The sequence below is a fragment of the Camelus ferus genome, chromosome 3 (genome assembly GCF_009834535.1).
Source record: "Camelus ferus isolate YT-003-E chromosome 3, BCGSAC_Cfer_1.0, whole genome shotgun sequence".
Taxonomy (NCBI): Eukaryota; Metazoa; Chordata; class Mammalia; order Artiodactyla; family Camelidae; genus Camelus; species Camelus ferus.
The window spans coordinates 35662717-35679891 of record NC_045698.1 but is presented as its reverse complement, the minus strand read 5'-3'; the positions used below and the strand labels follow the sequence as shown (position 1 = coordinate 35679891).

Below are 17175 nucleotides of genomic sequence, written 5' to 3'. Positions count from 1 at the left end.
GGTAGGGGGGAAATATGATCAGCTCAAGATAATGCTTAATGCCTTTAAGAACTTTATCACTGGATCTGCACTGCTTTGGCTAGTGCATGGCACTTGCTGGGTGCAAATAAGCATGTTAAATGAATGGACTGGAGGGGAATAGACTGGAGACTGAATTACCAGGTTATTGTAATCATTCAAGAGGAGTGCAGATGGAATCAACACTGCAGAGATTAAAATGACTGTCTTTGATAGTTGGATTTGGGCATTTCGGAAAGGGAAAGAGTTAAAGAAGGCTGACTTTGCCTCTACTTCACGGAAGATAGTGATACTGAGAACAGGATGCATGTAGGAGGAACAGGTGTTTTGGGGAGAGTGGGAACAGGGAAAGGGTCTCAATTCTGTTTTGGATTATGTTGTGTTCGAAGCGCTGATAGGATATCTGGTAAGATTTTCAGATCCACAGTACTCAAAAACCCTCTTTTCTTTGAGTGGGTACCATGTTCATATGCCTGATTTCATCTCTTTTATACAGATTTGTACTCATTTTGGATTGATATTTCCCTTTCATTTCTTTTCTTTCTTTTTTGTAATTAGGTTTGTTTATTTATTTTTGTAATGGAGGGACTGGGGATTGAACCCAGGACCTTGCCTATGCTAAGCACATTCTCTACCACTGAGCTATACCCTCCCCTCCTTCCCTTACATTTCTGAAAATCATTGGAAAGTAAATTAGTACCCTATGCAAGAACTACCCTATGGAGAAAGAGAAGGGGAAAAATACATTAAGTGTTTGGAGGTAAAGTGATCTCGTTTCATGCTTTCAGCTGGACAAAATTTACCTTCCATCTTCATTAATTGGGATATGGATGGAGAAATATATTTTAAAAGACAAGACTCTTTACTTAGAAATCAGCCAATAACGGGACAATATGTATGCACACAAACTACTTCTAATTGAAAAATAATGTCATATAACCAGAGGTGACGTACTTTGACTACTCTTCCTATTGAGGTTTTTTACATTGCTAGGACTTCCACAAGTTACATTTTTAAAGTCCTGCTGATAGTCTGAATTATGAGAAACTCATTCACTCCTTCCCCTGCGCTATTTTGAGCTAGATATTCTGGGGAGCAGGCAAGATGGTCTCCTTCCCTTTCTTTTCCCTTGCTCTATCTCACTGTAGATAATCCGGAGGTCTCCCTTCATCCAGTCTTCTCCCTGTCCACGTAGGCTGAAGCTGGACGCATCCCCGCCGGCATTGCGCTATCCCTCACCCACCCCACCTGGCGGGGCACGTGCATCAGGGACTGTTGGGACAAACACCAACGGTTCCTTTTGTCCAGTAGGGCGCATGCAGGACGGGTCGGGCGGGCGCGCGGGAGCTGGGGGCGCGAGCGGGGCGCGCCGACGCGGGAGAGGTGGGGCGCGCCGACGCGGGAGAGGTGGGGCGCGAGGCCGGGCTGCGGACGCGGGACCAGCCTCCTCCATCTCAGTGGGAGGAGTCACCTCCTGCAGGAGGCAAGAACCGACTGTTGAGGTTGGGGTTGGGGAGCTTTCCGGTTTGCACTTCTGGAAAAGCCGTAGAAATCAGTGAAGTAGAAAAAGCAAGTTACAAAGCTGATAAGTATAGGAAGAAAGATTCACAGTGCCAAATTATCTATGTGTACGTAAACACATTGAGAAAGTCTGTCGGTGCTCTGGGGAAAGGAGTCGCTTGGGAGAGTGAATAAAGGGAGCTTACTTTCTACATTGTAGGTTTCTGAGATATTTAACATTATTATTTATAATGAAAATGTGATCATGTAGTTGAAAAAAGTATTTGCATTTGAAGAGCTTGGATATCCTTTAAACAGTTCAGACTCTCCGAGTACCGGCAAGAGATGAGTCACCAAAAGCTTCCCACTCGCCCTTCTTTCTTCCTTCCTCGCTGCTCCACATGTTTCCCCCTCATCTTCCTACGTGAAATCCTTTGAATTGCCCCTTGACCTTTGCCAAGGGGTCTTCCTCACAACCCTTTTCATTATTACAAATCTACCTGCGAAACCCACTCTGAAAGAGCAAGCATTTTGAAGATATTAAATTACTTACAGGCATCTGGACATCTAAGTTAGCTATTATATCTAAAACATATTTGAAAAAAATTAAGATAAAATGTTTGTGGAGTATATCTATTTTCTCCTAAACAGCTGTACTATAGTCTTTCTGTTAGTATGACCACATGATGTTAATTTTCCCCTCATTATTAAGTTGTCATTTTGAACTAACTTGACTTAGAAAAATTACAAAAATGGTATAAAAATCCCATTATATCCTTCAACCCAATTTGCCCAAATATTAACATTTAGCATAACCATAGCACAATGACTATAACAGGGAATTAACTTTACCATTACTCTATTAACTAATCTACAGATATTCACATTTCTACAATTAGCCAATAAATGTCCTTTTTTTTTTTCCTGGTCCAGGTTTCAACCCAGAATTTCATAATGCATTTAATTGCCATGTCTGCTTAGTTTCTTCTGATTTGTGACAGCATCTCAGCCTTTTTTTTTTTTCATAAATGACACTTTTGAAGAGTACTACTGGCCAATTATTTTGTGAATGTCTTTCAATTTGAGTTTTTCTCATTATTCAAGCAATACTTTTTTTTGTCAAAAATATCACAGAAGTGATTGTTGTGCCCTTCCTAGTGCGTTATATCAAGAGGCACATGATATCCATGTGTCATTAATGGAGATGTTAATTGATTACTTGGTTAAGGTGGTGTCTTCCAGGTTTATCCAATGAAAAGTTGTGATTTTTCTTTCGTGTTTAATCACAGGAGGCAAACATCCTCATCATATGCATACCAATTTTAGCATTCATGCTTCTTGACTGGGGCATTTAGTGTGTGGTGTTTGCCAAAAGGTGATTTTTCTGTTTCCATCATTTTGATGTCAGATTTCAATCTGAATATTTAAATGCACCATAACTTTTAAAAGGAAGTATTAAAAAAATTTGGGGGGGAGGAATTAGGTTTTATTTATTTATTTATCGGAGGTACTAGGGATTGAACCAGGACCTCGTGCATGCTAAGCATGCACTCTATCACTGAGCTACCCTACCCCACTCCCACAAAAGGAAGATTTTGACTCACAGTTTTCTATTTCACGTTAGGGGAAAAAAAGGCATTTGGAGGCGGTGTGATATGCAGAGGAATTAGTGGCTAAAATAGAATTTATGAAAACATTACAGAAAAAATTCCAAATGAATAATTCATTATACTTAGTTCTTGTAAGAACATGGAATCTAAAATCCCAATTTACATTAACTTACAAGCTCATTAATTAAACTGGATTTTATTACTACCATATTTGTACCCATTCTTATAAATAGGTAAATTTTAAATGGTATTTAAAAATAGAACAAAGATAAAAAGTCTTTAATATTATTTCAAATGTACTGCTATTTTTAGCTGGCATTTGCAAAACTAATCCTTTAAATCAACAATACATCTGACTCTCATCCAGTGATATTTCACTTTAGCCTCAGTGTTTGCTGAAAGGATTTACTGGAAGTCGGAATGAGTATCCTTTGAATGCACTGCAAAGAAAGTAGAATACTTGTGGGTAAAACTTAGAGATCTTTTTATCTGAGGGATATCTGATGCATTCTGATAAATCTCATTTGAAGATTAAGTTACCCTGTTCAGCATTTCCCCTAACCTTTATCATTGTAGATGGAAAACTGGTCTAAGAGTGGGTCTTAGCCTTGATAGCATTTTTCTTGCCTTCAGTATGAAGGAAAATAGGAAAGTGAGTTTAGATTAAAAAAAAAAATCACTACACTTTTGACTGTCTGATATCTATGAACCCTTTCCCCAGAAAAATGGACAAACCCACATGTTCCTTTAGAGCAAAAGCAATCCTGTGTCAACTGGGAGAGAGAAGGGAGGAAGTAATGAGATAAGCGGGTTGCCAGACTGTCAGAGGTTTCCCAGTTTCCCCTCCTGCCATATGGCACAGCTCTCCTCTCCTGGCAGCTCTGGTGTGCCATCTAAGTCTGCACAGCCCATCTGGCTCCTTGTCATTTCCCTCCAAACCCCTCCCTCAACCCCCAATATCATTCTCTCCTCCTTCACTGAGCCCCCAGTCTGCTCAGCTTTCTTGCTGGCTCTTCGCTCCTTATCAGGTCCACCCTGTCATTGGCTGTTTCACCAACTTTTTCACCTTTATCACTAGCCATTTTTTGGGAAGGTAGCTCAGAAGCTCAAGTGAGAGAACGTGACCACTTCCAAATGGCTAGAGCAAAAAAGAATGTATTGAATAAACATGTCAATGCTTCCCCTTCTCATCAGCACTGAAAACTTGCTACGTTTCTCTGTCTGTTTGAAAATGGAAGAAGAGCTGATGAACATGTTGGGGGAACACGCCTAAAATCTATAGCTTACATAATCGGTGAGCATCGTCAAAGGAGAGAAGGCCAGAGAGTTACTGCACTGATCCCAGAAAGGCAGGAAGTTGAGTTGGAGAAAGGGAAGTGGGGGCCGAGGAAAAGGGAGTTATTATGAAACATTTTTGTTTCTAAAATGGAAAGAACGTGAATTCCCAGAACCCGCTTCTTCGCCCGCCAACCCCGTCGCCTCCTGCCGCTGTCAAGCCTTCGGCGCCCAGCCCAGCTCAGGCCCGCCACAGCTCGCGGCAAAGCTTGGCGCTGCAGCGCGCGCCTCCGCCCGCAGAGCAGGAGGCTGCGGGGCAGGACCGCCAGTGGGGAGCGAGAGGGGACCGCCGGGCGCCCTGGGGGAATCCCTCCCGGGCTCTGACGTCAACGCAGCGCCGGCCAATGAGAAGCCGGAGAGGGGGATTCCCGCTCTGGCTGCCGCCCTGCTGGCTTTTTAAACAGTACCCTGGGGAACGCTCTCTAGGAGCCTTGGGACGAGTCGGGGGAAATGAAGGTTAGAGGTGAAATATGATCGTCCTGGGAGACGAGACTCCAGAGGTTTGAAGATTAAGCGTCAAGACTGGCTTAGACTTGGAGGAAAAACCAAAAGCCGTCGAGGAGAAGCTACACTCCAGGTAGGGCAAAAACCTCCCAGAGATGGAGTGGAAACTGGAGCGCACCGCCCGGAGGAGGGTCCGGACCGAAGAAGAGATGCTGTGGGTGAGTAACGCCCTTTTGTTTCCTCGACTCAACTCCCTAAAGGGGCTTCTTGTAGAAGGCACCTTTTGTAATACATGTTTAGGACCAAAAGGTAATCCAAAACTCTCAATCCTGATCTTAATTATCCTGTTGTGTAATTTAGTTATATTCTGGAGGTGCCTGGTTGCTTTTTAAAAAGTGAATGTAGTTTGACAAGCTGAGGATCTAGAAACATTCCGAACCTAACAATGATTTTCCTAAACAGCTTCTCTCTCAATATATTGTCCATATTTTCAAAGGAGAATGTCATGCGGGTGCTCGCCAAAGACGTGAAGCAGAAGAGAAGCCAAGGTTCTCCCAAGGTGAGTGTCCAGTGCTCTCTCTAGTTCTCTCTCTCAAATATGACATTGAACAAACTAATTCTTGCTACACAAGATATTTGCTGGAAGTATGAATTGGTCTGAAAATATGAAAAATTTAAAAATCTCATATTATCACTAACTATAGAGTCTAATTATATATTAAAACATGTTTGTAACAAACTGAAGATTCCAGACTGACAAATAATGGTAATGGTTTGTATATGAGTGGTACTTTCTAGTTTTTGCCTGAACAACAAAGGATGAATCAGATAGGATGTGTCAGATAGGCAGTGCATCGCTAGCTGGCTGTTACAATTTCATTTTAACAGTTGCTAGTTGCACTCCTCTCTGTTGCGTTCATTAACTTGCCCCCAAGGAAATGGAAATGGTGCCATCTTGTGGTCAAGAAGAGAAGTCACGTAATCCACAGCCCTTAGGTTAGTAATTTAAAAGTTGATCCAATGTAGTATTTTTTCTCCTTGAAACCTAAAGGCCTTTAGCTTCTCTTCTAATCAGTGTGAAAATAAAACAAATCCAAAGATTTTTATCTTACTTTTTACACATAAATATCTCTTATATGCTTTGGATTCCTCATTATCATGATTCACCTTGCTTCTCTCTAGGCTAAATAGTTCACATTCCTTTAGTTTTTACCCATAGATTCTAGTTTCAAACCCATCACCAGTTTTACAGGTTTTTCTAGATCTCCTTTAAATTTTTCTTTAAGTGGTGACACGACAAATTGAACACATAACTTTCAGAATGCACTTTCAGAATTCAAGGACTAATATCTTTTATAGCAGGAGAAAACAAATGTCATTTAAGTCCTTAATTGCCCTAAATGCTTTAGTATTTGTTTTCCCCAAACATAGCTGAAGATTTGTCTTATGCCCAGCTGATGTATTATCATGACTCCTAGATATTTTACTACCTAATACAAACAACTGGTCTTTTGGTCTGTAAACAGAAGTAATTGGAAAAGCTATAGTTAAGTATAGCTTTGTTAATTCATTTGTATTGCAATAACATATTTTCATATCCAAGTCTTTAATTTGGAAAACCTAAGCGTAAGTATTTTGAAATTTTTTCTTTCTCAGTTTTTGACTAGATTAAAGAAAATACTGGTTTTATTTCTTATAATATTTTTGGAGGAATAGGTTTTATCTATAAGTTTTCTTTAATGTGACTGTTAAGATGAAAGTTCTGCCACTGTATTTCATGCTATAAATTTAGCCTTAGTGACTTCATGGGCCATGAAAAGCAGCAGTGACCTGAATCAGGTAGGCAGTGTATTGTTAGCTGGCTGCTTTGGATCAATTCAGCAGCCACAACTACCCTGCCACTTGCTTCTGGATAAATTCTTCTTGTTAACGAAGTGCATTGGTTATCTGTGTGTGATGGGTTGGCAGTGTATTGTTAGCTGGTTGAATACGTGAATGGCATCAGCTAACATGCAACTGCTATCTTATTGCATATACAATGAACATCAGAGTGTAATTAAATCTGTAAGTAATATGTGTGTGTGGGTGTGCTTTTTGCCATGAACCAGGACATGCTTTATCGTAATCCTTATTATTGCTATTCAGTTATAATACAATGGACAGCTTTATAATGGTGAAGAAACTACTCCAACTAATTATTTAAAACATTTTTGGTAATATTCTAGAGTCTCTAATACTTGTGGAAAGTATTAAAGTATTTGTGAAATTAGACACTTATTTTAAATATAAAGCTTAGAATATAAGGACAGTTTGGAATGGAAAGCCTAATATATTTCCCCAGATTTTCAACTAAGTCTTTAGTATTCTTTTTGGGTGCTCAGTTTCTTAATATGACATGAGAGTAGGTCTCAAGTACCATATGTGTGTACAGTTGAAGGGAGAATTGAGGTAACTTTCCAGATGAGTCAGTCAATTAAAATATTTTCACTTGACTATCAAGAAAATTGGGGATTTTGGAGGGCTGTGGGACTGGGATTGAATTATTTGGAAAATTTGCCTCAATTCTTCACTTCATTTTCTGTAAAATCACAGACCCATACAGTATTTGGAAAACAGCATGAGATTTAGCTCATGAATTGGAAAGAACTGGCTATATAATATAATTTAAAATATTTTTCTTGTTCCCTTGAAGGCCATTTTGACCCATGGAGTAGTGTCAGGTTGTCCTGGGGCACAGACATACAGTGTAGTTGTATAGACATTTGTAGCAAGTTCATGGAACTGACTTTGGTGGGCTGGTCAATTATTTACACCCCAAGTGAGATGAGAAATATATCACATTCTATACTGCATTGGATTGTAAGTTGTTGGTAAAATAATTTTAATTCTTACCTTATTTAAACATTTCTAGAACCATAGGTTAAATAAGTACCTGTAATTTGATTCTTATGCATTTTGCTACTTTCAAATCTCATCCTCTTTTTATTGTTGTCTAATATTCCATTTCCAGCATCTTTGTGTTTAAGTATCCCTTCCATGTAAATATTCTTTTCATCTTGTTTTTTTTTTAAAGGTTAAATTTCAACCTGTTATTTTCTATAGAAAGTGACTGACCTGTTGATAAAAATAAAACCTACTAGATTTAGAAGGCTTGTCCCATGTGTTTTAATTTTTTAAACTAAAGAGTGAGACATAAAACACCAACATTTATATTCAATAGACAGAATACATGTTTCAGTTGCTATTATTGAGATGATGAGAAAGGAAAGGATGGAATGCAGTAAAGATGAATAAGGAGACCAGTGGGTAAGGAGGTGAATGCATGTATAAATTAAAAAAGAAAACATTTCCATAGGAGGAGAGGGAGAGAGAGGGGTCCACACTCGGAATGTCAAAGGAAGAGGAGAGGGAAGGGGGTCGAGAAAAGAGGACAGAGGCCATGCTGGTTGGACCTATTTTCTCTCAGGTGTTTTCTCTCGGGGCAGCCACTGTGTTTTCTCGCTCGTGCTGGGTATGTAGCTTCCCACCATACCTTCTGGAAGGCATCCTAATTCCTCACTGCTTTTTACTCGCATCCATCCCTCCGCCACACTCCCCCTGCCCCGCTATGAGAATGCTTCCCTCTGCCAGATGTTGCCTCAACTGTTCAGCGGGAAGAGGGAGAGAAGGGTGGGCAGAAGGGTGATGTGTCAGTTTCCAGGTGTGACAGTTGTTAGGATTTTATTCCCTGTGGAAGATGAAGTCAAGTTGAGGGATCAACACACACAGAACATCTCCATATTAGCTCCATCCAAACATGACATTTTTCTTTCAAAGGAGCACAGTATCTGGACTGAACATAATTTTGTACAGGGGTCACTCAAGACTTTTCGCTTGCAACAGGCAGTCTTGAAACACAGGCATTATGTTTAAAGAAAATAAATATAGAGAAATAGTATTTGTTTTTTCCTTCTTGGACTTTGTCTACATTTCTTTTTCTTCTTTTTTACTGGAGTGTTTTCCTACTTGAGATTACCTGCAGGCAATTCAGTTAGGTTGTTAGGGTCTAGTGTGATTATATAGTTATAATGTTAGCAGCTTTTCATAATTCAGTAACTGCATATACTTCCACATTTATGTATAACCTGTCAAAATAGTATATAATAAAAATAAAGAGTATATATGTTTTTGCTTTAGATTTTTCTCTTTGGAGAGTCTTATGATGCCCTGATCTAGTCTGATTTTAAAAACTTTGTTGTGCTGGAGCCAGCTCGTCCTGGTTTGTGGGAACCGATTGTTAAATTTTCAAATTTTGCAAGCCAGCTATTAAACTATTAGTACATTAAAATTGGCCATGTGGGAGCATTCACACCATGGAAATTGCAAAAGCTGCAAATTGGGACTTCTCCTCCAGAGAGCTGGTTGTTAAACATTTACCAGCCACCACTGTGTATATGTTATATATACTATAATTAGTAAGAATTTTATATGTACATATGTAAATATAATGTACATTATAAGAATTATATGTACCTATACATACTATAGGTACATTATAATTAGCATTTTCAAAAAATGAAGCACAATGTTTAGGGAATATTTCAGGCAAATTCATATTTATTCCAGTCTCCAACACTCTCTGTTGTTACATCTGCCATGAAGTGTTGATCAGGAGTTAGTATGAAGTCCTCGTCTCACTTCCCAAATAAAATAAACCGAAACAAACTTGAAGTCAATGAATTATTAACCATAATTAAAAGCATTTGATTTTGTCCCTTTTGTCAAGAGGACAAGCGCTGAGTACTCTTTTGTGTGGTGCCTGCATTTTTCTGTTACACTTCTCAGTCCAGGCAGCCCATAACAGTCTATGTCCCAGACTTTCTGATGCTTGAGATAGAGAAGATATTATGCTCAATTCAAGAAAGAGGCAGCTTTTCCTCTGTGTGTCTGCCTGGCGGTATTCGCATGAGACATCTGAGTCACAGGCAGCAGCATGTCGGCAGATTGCTCTACTCCCTTTGACCGCACGTGGCCTGGTGGTTACAGAACCCTGGATGGACATTTATACGGCACATTTTCCAATCCCCACCAGCCTTCCCTGAGTATTCAGGGGGGCAAGAGGAGAGAATCAAGCACTAACTAGATGAGAGATTATAGGTTGAATAAGGCAACCAAGGTTGGAGATATGTAAGTGAAAAAGCCACTTTATGTGGCTTTGGAGAGACCTAGTGATTTGTGGCAGGATGGACCTGGGAAGTGCGTTCACCAGGACAGTCCTGGTCGTTCCCCAGTGCGGCTCCATTACCATCTGCCTGGCAGTGGGGCGTCTATGTAGCCTCTGCAGTGCTGGCAGGTACACTTCTGTTCATGCTCTGGTGTGAGCACATAAACACCCGGCAGCCCCACAGTAGTGCTATGAACTCAGGGAAGTCGTAAGTGGGGGTATATGGTGAGAGTGTTCTGCAAGCAACACTTGGAGGGACTGCCCTAAACAAAATTTTGCTTAGAGGCCCAGAATTCAAATTGCTTACAGGCTTTTGGGGCAATTTTGCAAAGGACAGATAGAATGGTTAGGTCGCTTCCATTTCTTTTCTTTCTAGAATTCTTTTTTTAAAAAAATAAGCTTTGTTCAGAGTTCTTTTTTCAGGGAGAGGTTATTTTGGTTCATATATTTAATAGAGGTACTGGGGATTGAACCCAGGACTTCGTGCATGCTAAGCAGATGCTCTACTTCTGAGCTATACCCTCTCTCATTCCATTTCAACAACAATCCAGGTTAGTACCGATTTCTGATCAATTGAAAAACCTTGGCAAGTTGAAAGTGGCTTTTTGTTCAGTTTGACCCTCCTCCCCAGTTTACAGGTGAGGAAACTGAAAAGTAGTCAAGCGCCTGGCTCAAGGCCAGGCTGCTGGTGAGAGGCAGAAGCAGGCTCGCTCACACACTGACTGGCCATCCTTGAGGTGCCCCTGCGGAGCCTCTTGACCTGAGGGGAGGGACACCTCCACCACCACCAGATATCTTACTAACTACATTCAGAGCTGGGTGGTTGGACATATACTTTGAAGCAGAAGGTATTCCAAGAAGTATTTTTGGTGTCTCTAAGAACTTTAAACACTTCTGCAGAATTATATACTGACGCGGCATTACTGACTTCACCATAAAAAAGAATCTTCACGTTCATTTTATCAGGTCGGAACTGGAGAACCAGTTCACAGTAACTTAGACTGGGTCTTCCTTCTTAGCCAAATTGTACATGACTTTTTTCACCCCAATATTCCTGTTTAATTCTTTTATGAAATGAATATATATTTCATGAGGCAATAATTAACCTTTACAACTTGGCATGTTGCTTTGTTAGGCAGTAATTTGAAGGCTGACAAAACAAAAAGGTCAGGACTTTGGGGGAAAAGGCTATGTTGTGACTCTATCAGAAGGCTTAGTGATTGCTGATGTTTTTCTAGGAATCATGCAATTGCAGTCACTCCTTTTTTTACATTAAGAGTTTTGACTGTTTGGAGTTGATTCCTATTATTTCAGCCATGAGAATGATGCAGCATTGAATTCTTTCCACATGGCTAATCTAGTCTGACTGGATGGGCAACTGCAATTAACTCATAAGGAATCAAGCTGTATGATTATATACTCCTGGCCTTTTTCTTACACTTGGGGTTTTTACTCAGAAATACAGACTGACTCAACTGTTACTATTCTAATTATGGAATTTGAGTTGCTTCTGGAAAAAAATAAACGTTGAAGATGATGAAAACTTTTTCAAATGTTATGATAATGTCACTTATAAATGACTATTTGGCTGATTGTAGTAAAACATACCATGAACCTGTACTTAAAAACAAAATCCTACATATGGATCAGATAAAAATACATAAGGATTAGAATCTATGTACATACATTTCACATTTTGCAAACTTTATTTTGTCTTTTATTACATAAAAATAGTCATTTACAGTTAGTTACTCCAGAAATTTCACACAGTGTCCTAAATTCAGAGTTGTTAGTATGTTGCCATTTCTATCCAGTACAGTCCTAGAAAATGTCAAGTCAAATAATAGGCTATTGAAGCACACTGATGACTGTATTCTGAATTATTTCATGTGGTCAGGTGAAGTATTTAATATATTTCATTTAGATTCTTTGGCTGCTCTTTATTTTTGCTTTGGATAACATCGCTATTGTGGGGACATTCATTACCACTTAGTGGTAAGATAACTTAGAGGGAAAATCTTCCTTCAGTACCACATTTACTTGTCAGAGTATTTAAAATGGGACCAAGCCCTCATGGAGACATTTCTGTAGTCTGACTATTGCCTTAGAATGGTTCGATGGCGTTTTCATAGATCCTCTTTCTTTTTTATGATCATTTGTCTAATCAGAGCTGCTATCTCAGGCCTGATGACTTCAATGGGTTCCTCTGGCCTCCAGGACTTCACAACTTGACCCTCGGGGTTGACCAGATACTTCCAAAAATTCCACTTTGGTTCCTTCTTCGAAGAATCTAAAATATCAGAATATATTTTCATGAGTAAAATTTTATTCTTTGTAAAGACTTTCATTTCCATCACTATCTGCATAGATGACTTTAGAGTCAAGTTCTAGGATTGTCATCATGTTAAAAACAAAACAAAACAAAACAAAAATTAAAACACCCAAACAAGGCAACTCAAAGTTTGTGCAACCAGATTTCTATGTACTTGCTGACTTTACTGATGATTCTACTGACTTGGAATCATGAAATGAAATAAAATGGTTTATTTTAGATTTGTTGATCTCAATCCCAAAAAGCTACCCTGTCACTAGCTCAAAACTTTCAATTTCTGAACATTTTTTAGGATAAAATGATGTTCTAAAGATCTGTGGTGATGGGAATGTACGGATTACTTTTCATAGTAAATATATCTATGTTTCTGATATTGTTACATGTTACGTAGCTGAAAACAGGAATTCTAAATATTATTTTGAGAAATTAGACATCCTTTTGATACATCTTAATTTATAAAAGAAAGTTTTTTCTATTTATATCATATAGGATTTATGTGCATTATTATTGACTAACATGAGGAAAAATATAAATAATTATAACTAAAAATTACCAAGTGCCTATTATGTGACTACTAATATGTATGCTCGGTGCTTTAAATGAATCCTCTCATTTAATCTTCACAGCAACCCTGTGACGTGGGTATTATTGTTAATAGGTTTATTTATTTATTTATTTTTAATGGAGGTACTGGGGGTTGAACCCAGAACCTCGTGCATGCTAAGCACACGCTCTATCACTGAGCAATACCCTCCCCTTCCACCCCATCCCCCACCGTGAGGTGGGTATTATCCCCATTTTGCAGACGAGAAAAATGGAGGCCTAGACTCATGGTCACATGGCTAGTGCATGGTAGAACCCAGATTGAGATCTAGACCTTCTTACTGCAGAGCTCCTGCTCTTAAAACAGGGAACATGGCAAAGCAAGCAGATTTTAGGGGAAGATGACAAATTCCATTTTGTACACGAAGGGATTCAGGTGTATGTGGGATACCCAATCAGAGGAGGTTTTGGAGTTTAGGAGAGAGAGCTCACCCAGGGAAAGGGAAGAGTTAGAAGAGCCCAAGAGGATGTGGCAGAATCCTGAGGATCAGTAGAGGGTGGGTGGAAAAGAGGAAGCTGCAAAGGAGAAAGAGAAGGGTCCAGAGTGGGAGTGATAGGTACCGGGACCTGCCAGGCTCAGAGAGTCGTGGAGTTAGAGGCCAAATATGGTGATCTAAGAAAGAAACAGACAGGGAGGTGGAGGAAAGATGTGTTAACTATTCTTTTAAAAACAGTAGTGATGAAGTAGGTAGAAGGAACACATTGCCTAGAGTTTTTAAAGGTGGGAATACTTTGTTTTATGCTGGGAAAGAACCAATGTAGGAGTATAGGTTAAAAATACTAAATTAAAAGTAGCCTAATATTTACTTACATGTGCTTTACTTTGCAAACCGTGCCAAGTATTTAAATTTGTTATTGCAGTTTTAGAAAGTATTGCTGATCAGCTCAAACATCAATGACTCGGTATGAACATTGTATTATTAATTAAAGCCTTCTTAAAATCATTTTGAAAAATTACCATTTTCTATAATGGAAATTGTGTTTTTAAAGATAATGCCCATCAGGGCAAGCCTCTTTCTAGCCAGTGTAACATCTTTGGGTGAATTAGAAAAAGATACCCTTCTAGATGGGTACAGTGTCTCAGCATATAACCTTGCACTTGCCTGGGTTTCAGCCCCTACTTGCCTTTCCACTCAGGTGCCTTGTTTAGTAAACAACCTGCTCACTGGGTACAGAGCAGTCCTGTTTGTGACCACATGATCAGTTACTGCCCATTTTGGCCAATTTTAAAAGATCTAAGGTTCACTTGGCAGTCATCTCACAGTCTGTCTCTGGAGCTTTATCTAACTTCTGTGAAACCTTATATCACTGTTACCTTTTTGATTACAGAGTAGTGGACTTTCAGAAGGTTTTCTAGTGACAAAGGGGAAGAACCTAGAAGCTATTGCGCCCAAGTATTTGGCTGCTATAATTGAGAAATGAATGCAAGGGCACGTGCTCTGGCTTTTCTCTCCTCAGTGAACCCTGGAAGTAAAAGGAATGAAGACCTCACTCTAGCTGCTATTCATAATGTTAGGCGTTATATTGACTTTCCCTAGAAATTAAATATATTGTTTTTGGAAGATTCTGATTTAATACTTAAATGAAATATAGAACATCATTAGCTGGTTTGTTGGATTGAAAGCTTGATTGCCTGGCTGAGGTCATGGTTTTATCAAAACTCAAATTACCTCCAATGAGAACAGGACTGAAGATATCATTTGCCTAAGTTAGATGAGAGAACATTAGTTGAATGTCCTTTAGAATAGTGCCTGGCACAGTGTAAGCTGAATGCCTGTAACTACTTTACTTTTATTATTAACACAATTAACCCTCCAAACAATCTTAAGGGGAAGGTACTATTGATAATGTCATTTTACAAATGAGGAAACAGGCACAGAGAAGTTAAGTTATGTGCCCGAAGCCACACAGCAAAAGCAATAGAGCAGGGGTTTCAACCCGGTACACTGGCGCCAAAGCTTTGATCTTAGTCAGTATACTGCACTACTTTTATGCCAGAAAAGCTTTAAATATAGATTTCTGTAACTAGCTTAATTACTGAGATGACCTAACACTATCCTCCTCCAAAACAATCAAGATATATTGTTTTGAATTTTACCAAAAACCACCTGGCACACTGAGATGTTATTCACCCGTGAGGATAATATCTCAGATAAGTAGGGCAACATAAAATTAACCACAAAGATAAGTTTAACTAATAATCCTTATCAATATTCATGAGGGATGTACAGCTTTAATAAAGAAGAAAGACATTGGCCCACAAACTAGTTAAATGAGAGGAGGATTGAAATATTTTGAGAAATTGCCATGACTACACTGAAAGTACATTCTTCAGGAAAATGATCATAAGGAATAAAATACATTGGAGTAGATTTATTTTGCCATCCAAGAGGCTGAAACATTGATTTCAGGGAAGTATAACTTCTAGAAAGTTACAAAGGATGAGAATATAACTCTTTGATAGTTTTATAAAACTGTGCCACTAAAACATTTCAAATGAAATAGGAAAGTATGGTCCTGGTACATTGGTTTTAAAAGTAAAAAGCAATTAAAAACATTACATTAGCAAGGCAAGGTGGATATTTACCAACAAGAAATCTGAATGCAGGTTCTGCTTCCGATCCTAGAATCTTAATCTTGTGGAAGATGGGGAATGTTACTCCGTAGTTATTTCTTGCAAAAGTTACTACTTCCTTGCTTGGGCGGGGCTCCGAGTCTCCAAACTGATTGCAAGGAAAAGCCAAGACGCTGAAGTGGAATGGTCCAAACTCTTTGTGTAGTTCCTGCAGTGCTAAGTAATTTCTGTCTGTGAGTTGGCAGTCACTAGCCACGTTTACAACTAGTGCAACCTCCCGGAAAAAGAAAAAAATTCAACCGGAAAGTGAAGCAAATAAAAGATTAAAAAAAATTCTGCAAGAAGTTAAAATCCTAAACCATGTTGGGGGAATACAATCTTTGATAGAGGGTTATTTCATATTTTTAGACATAACCAATTCTATTGAAAATCATAACCCAGATGCATAAGTTAAAACTCTGAAAAATCACTACTATTGAAAAAGCCCCAGGTACTCACAAAAGTATATTTTTAAATAAAAAGATAAAATATGATTACTGATAGAGCGCTTTTTAATGTTATTAGATTATGGAATTAATATTTTCATTAATGTCTCCATACTCATATTACTATTACGATTTCCTAAACAACTTAATGTATTATTAATTCAGCACTTAAAACATTTTAAAGCAAACAGTTAAGATAATGAGAGTTTATCAATTAGAAGTATATACACTATGAGAACTCTGATGGCTAAAGTGATACACTAATAACATCACTTTGAGAATGAAATTATCACATGACCATTTAACAGCGAAAAATTGACTATTAAGAGAATAAACAGAGAATATGGACAAACAACAGAAATTAAAGTCAGAAGATGCAACTTACTTTGCCTCTAAACTTTTCCAGAGAAACCGTTCTTCCTTTTGCATCTTTCACTTCGAAGGTATAAAAGCTGTTGATTTTAGGTTTTAGGAATTTTAGTTGTAGAAGAAATAGCATTACTGTACATAGAACCATAGACAGCAAAACTGCAAATACCTTTGCTTTGGGCCCTGAACATCTCAAAGGGTAGGCTGTGAGAGGCTCCATTTTGGAGATTTCTAGAGGGACGTCTCAGCAGGCTGGAATTCAAGGAGGAGCTGAAACCTGAAACCGGCTCAGCTTAACGGAAAGACAGGAAGGACAGACTAGCTCCTTTCCCTGCTGAGGAATGGAAGGACCCTTCTCAGATCGAGAATGGAGTGAAACTCCTAAATTAAGTAAAAGGCTGTAAAGAATATCAATGTATTTATAGGATGTCGTTGCAGTTTTTGCTAGAAAAATCAGGACATTTTTGGTGGCTCTTTAGTATCGTCGTAACAAAGAAAATATTTCACCAGTAGATGGTGCCCTTGTAACTTGAAAGCTGTGAAGTGCTCCCAGCAATTGGCCAGAGATAGAGTTGGGTGTATAATTCAGGAATACTTCAGTATCGATTAAATTGACCTATTAATATGATATATGACCTATAGGAATTTAATGTTATATGTATGGATTAAGCATGCTCTATGAGTTCACGGAATTTATAGTG

The 17175-nt window shown here is 38.7% G+C and overlaps 2 protein-coding genes across 6 annotated transcripts in view; one reads left to right on the top strand and one right to left on the bottom strand.

Annotated features, from left to right (window-relative positions):
- Positions 1-4894: 4894 nt before the first annotated feature.
- CDC20B (cell division cycle 20B) overlaps positions 4895-17175 on the top strand; it is a 53755-nt gene continuing 41474 nt past the window's right edge. For all 3 annotated transcript variants that reach the window (XM_032472249.1, XM_032472244.1, XM_006185931.2), the window contains exons 1-2: positions 4895-5125; positions 5404-5466. In XM_032472249.1, the coding sequence (XP_032328140.1) occupies positions 5063-5125; positions 5404-5466 (126 nt within the window). In that variant the 5' untranslated portion in view covers positions 4895-5062. The remainder of the gene's footprint in view (positions 5126-5403; positions 5467-17175) is intronic.
- Positions 11794-16918, bottom strand: GPX8 (glutathione peroxidase 8 (putative)). Of its 3 annotated transcripts, none has more exons than XM_006185930.2 (3): positions 16491-16735; positions 15633-15894; positions 11794-12400 (listed from the first exon to the last, which is right to left on the bottom strand). In XM_006185930.2, the coding sequence occupies exons 1-3, from the start codon at positions 16692-16694 to the stop codon at positions 12237-12239; spliced, it is 630 nt and encodes a 209-aa protein (XP_006185992.1). In that variant the 5' UTR covers positions 16695-16735; the 3' UTR covers positions 11794-12236. The 3 variants fall into 3 exon arrangements, with proteins under 3 accessions (XP_006185992.1, XP_032328144.1, XP_014415771.1); XM_032472253.1 differs by having other exon boundaries at positions 15633-15768; positions 16644-16709; XM_014560285.2 differs by lacking the exon at positions 15633-15894 and having other exon boundaries at positions 16491-16918.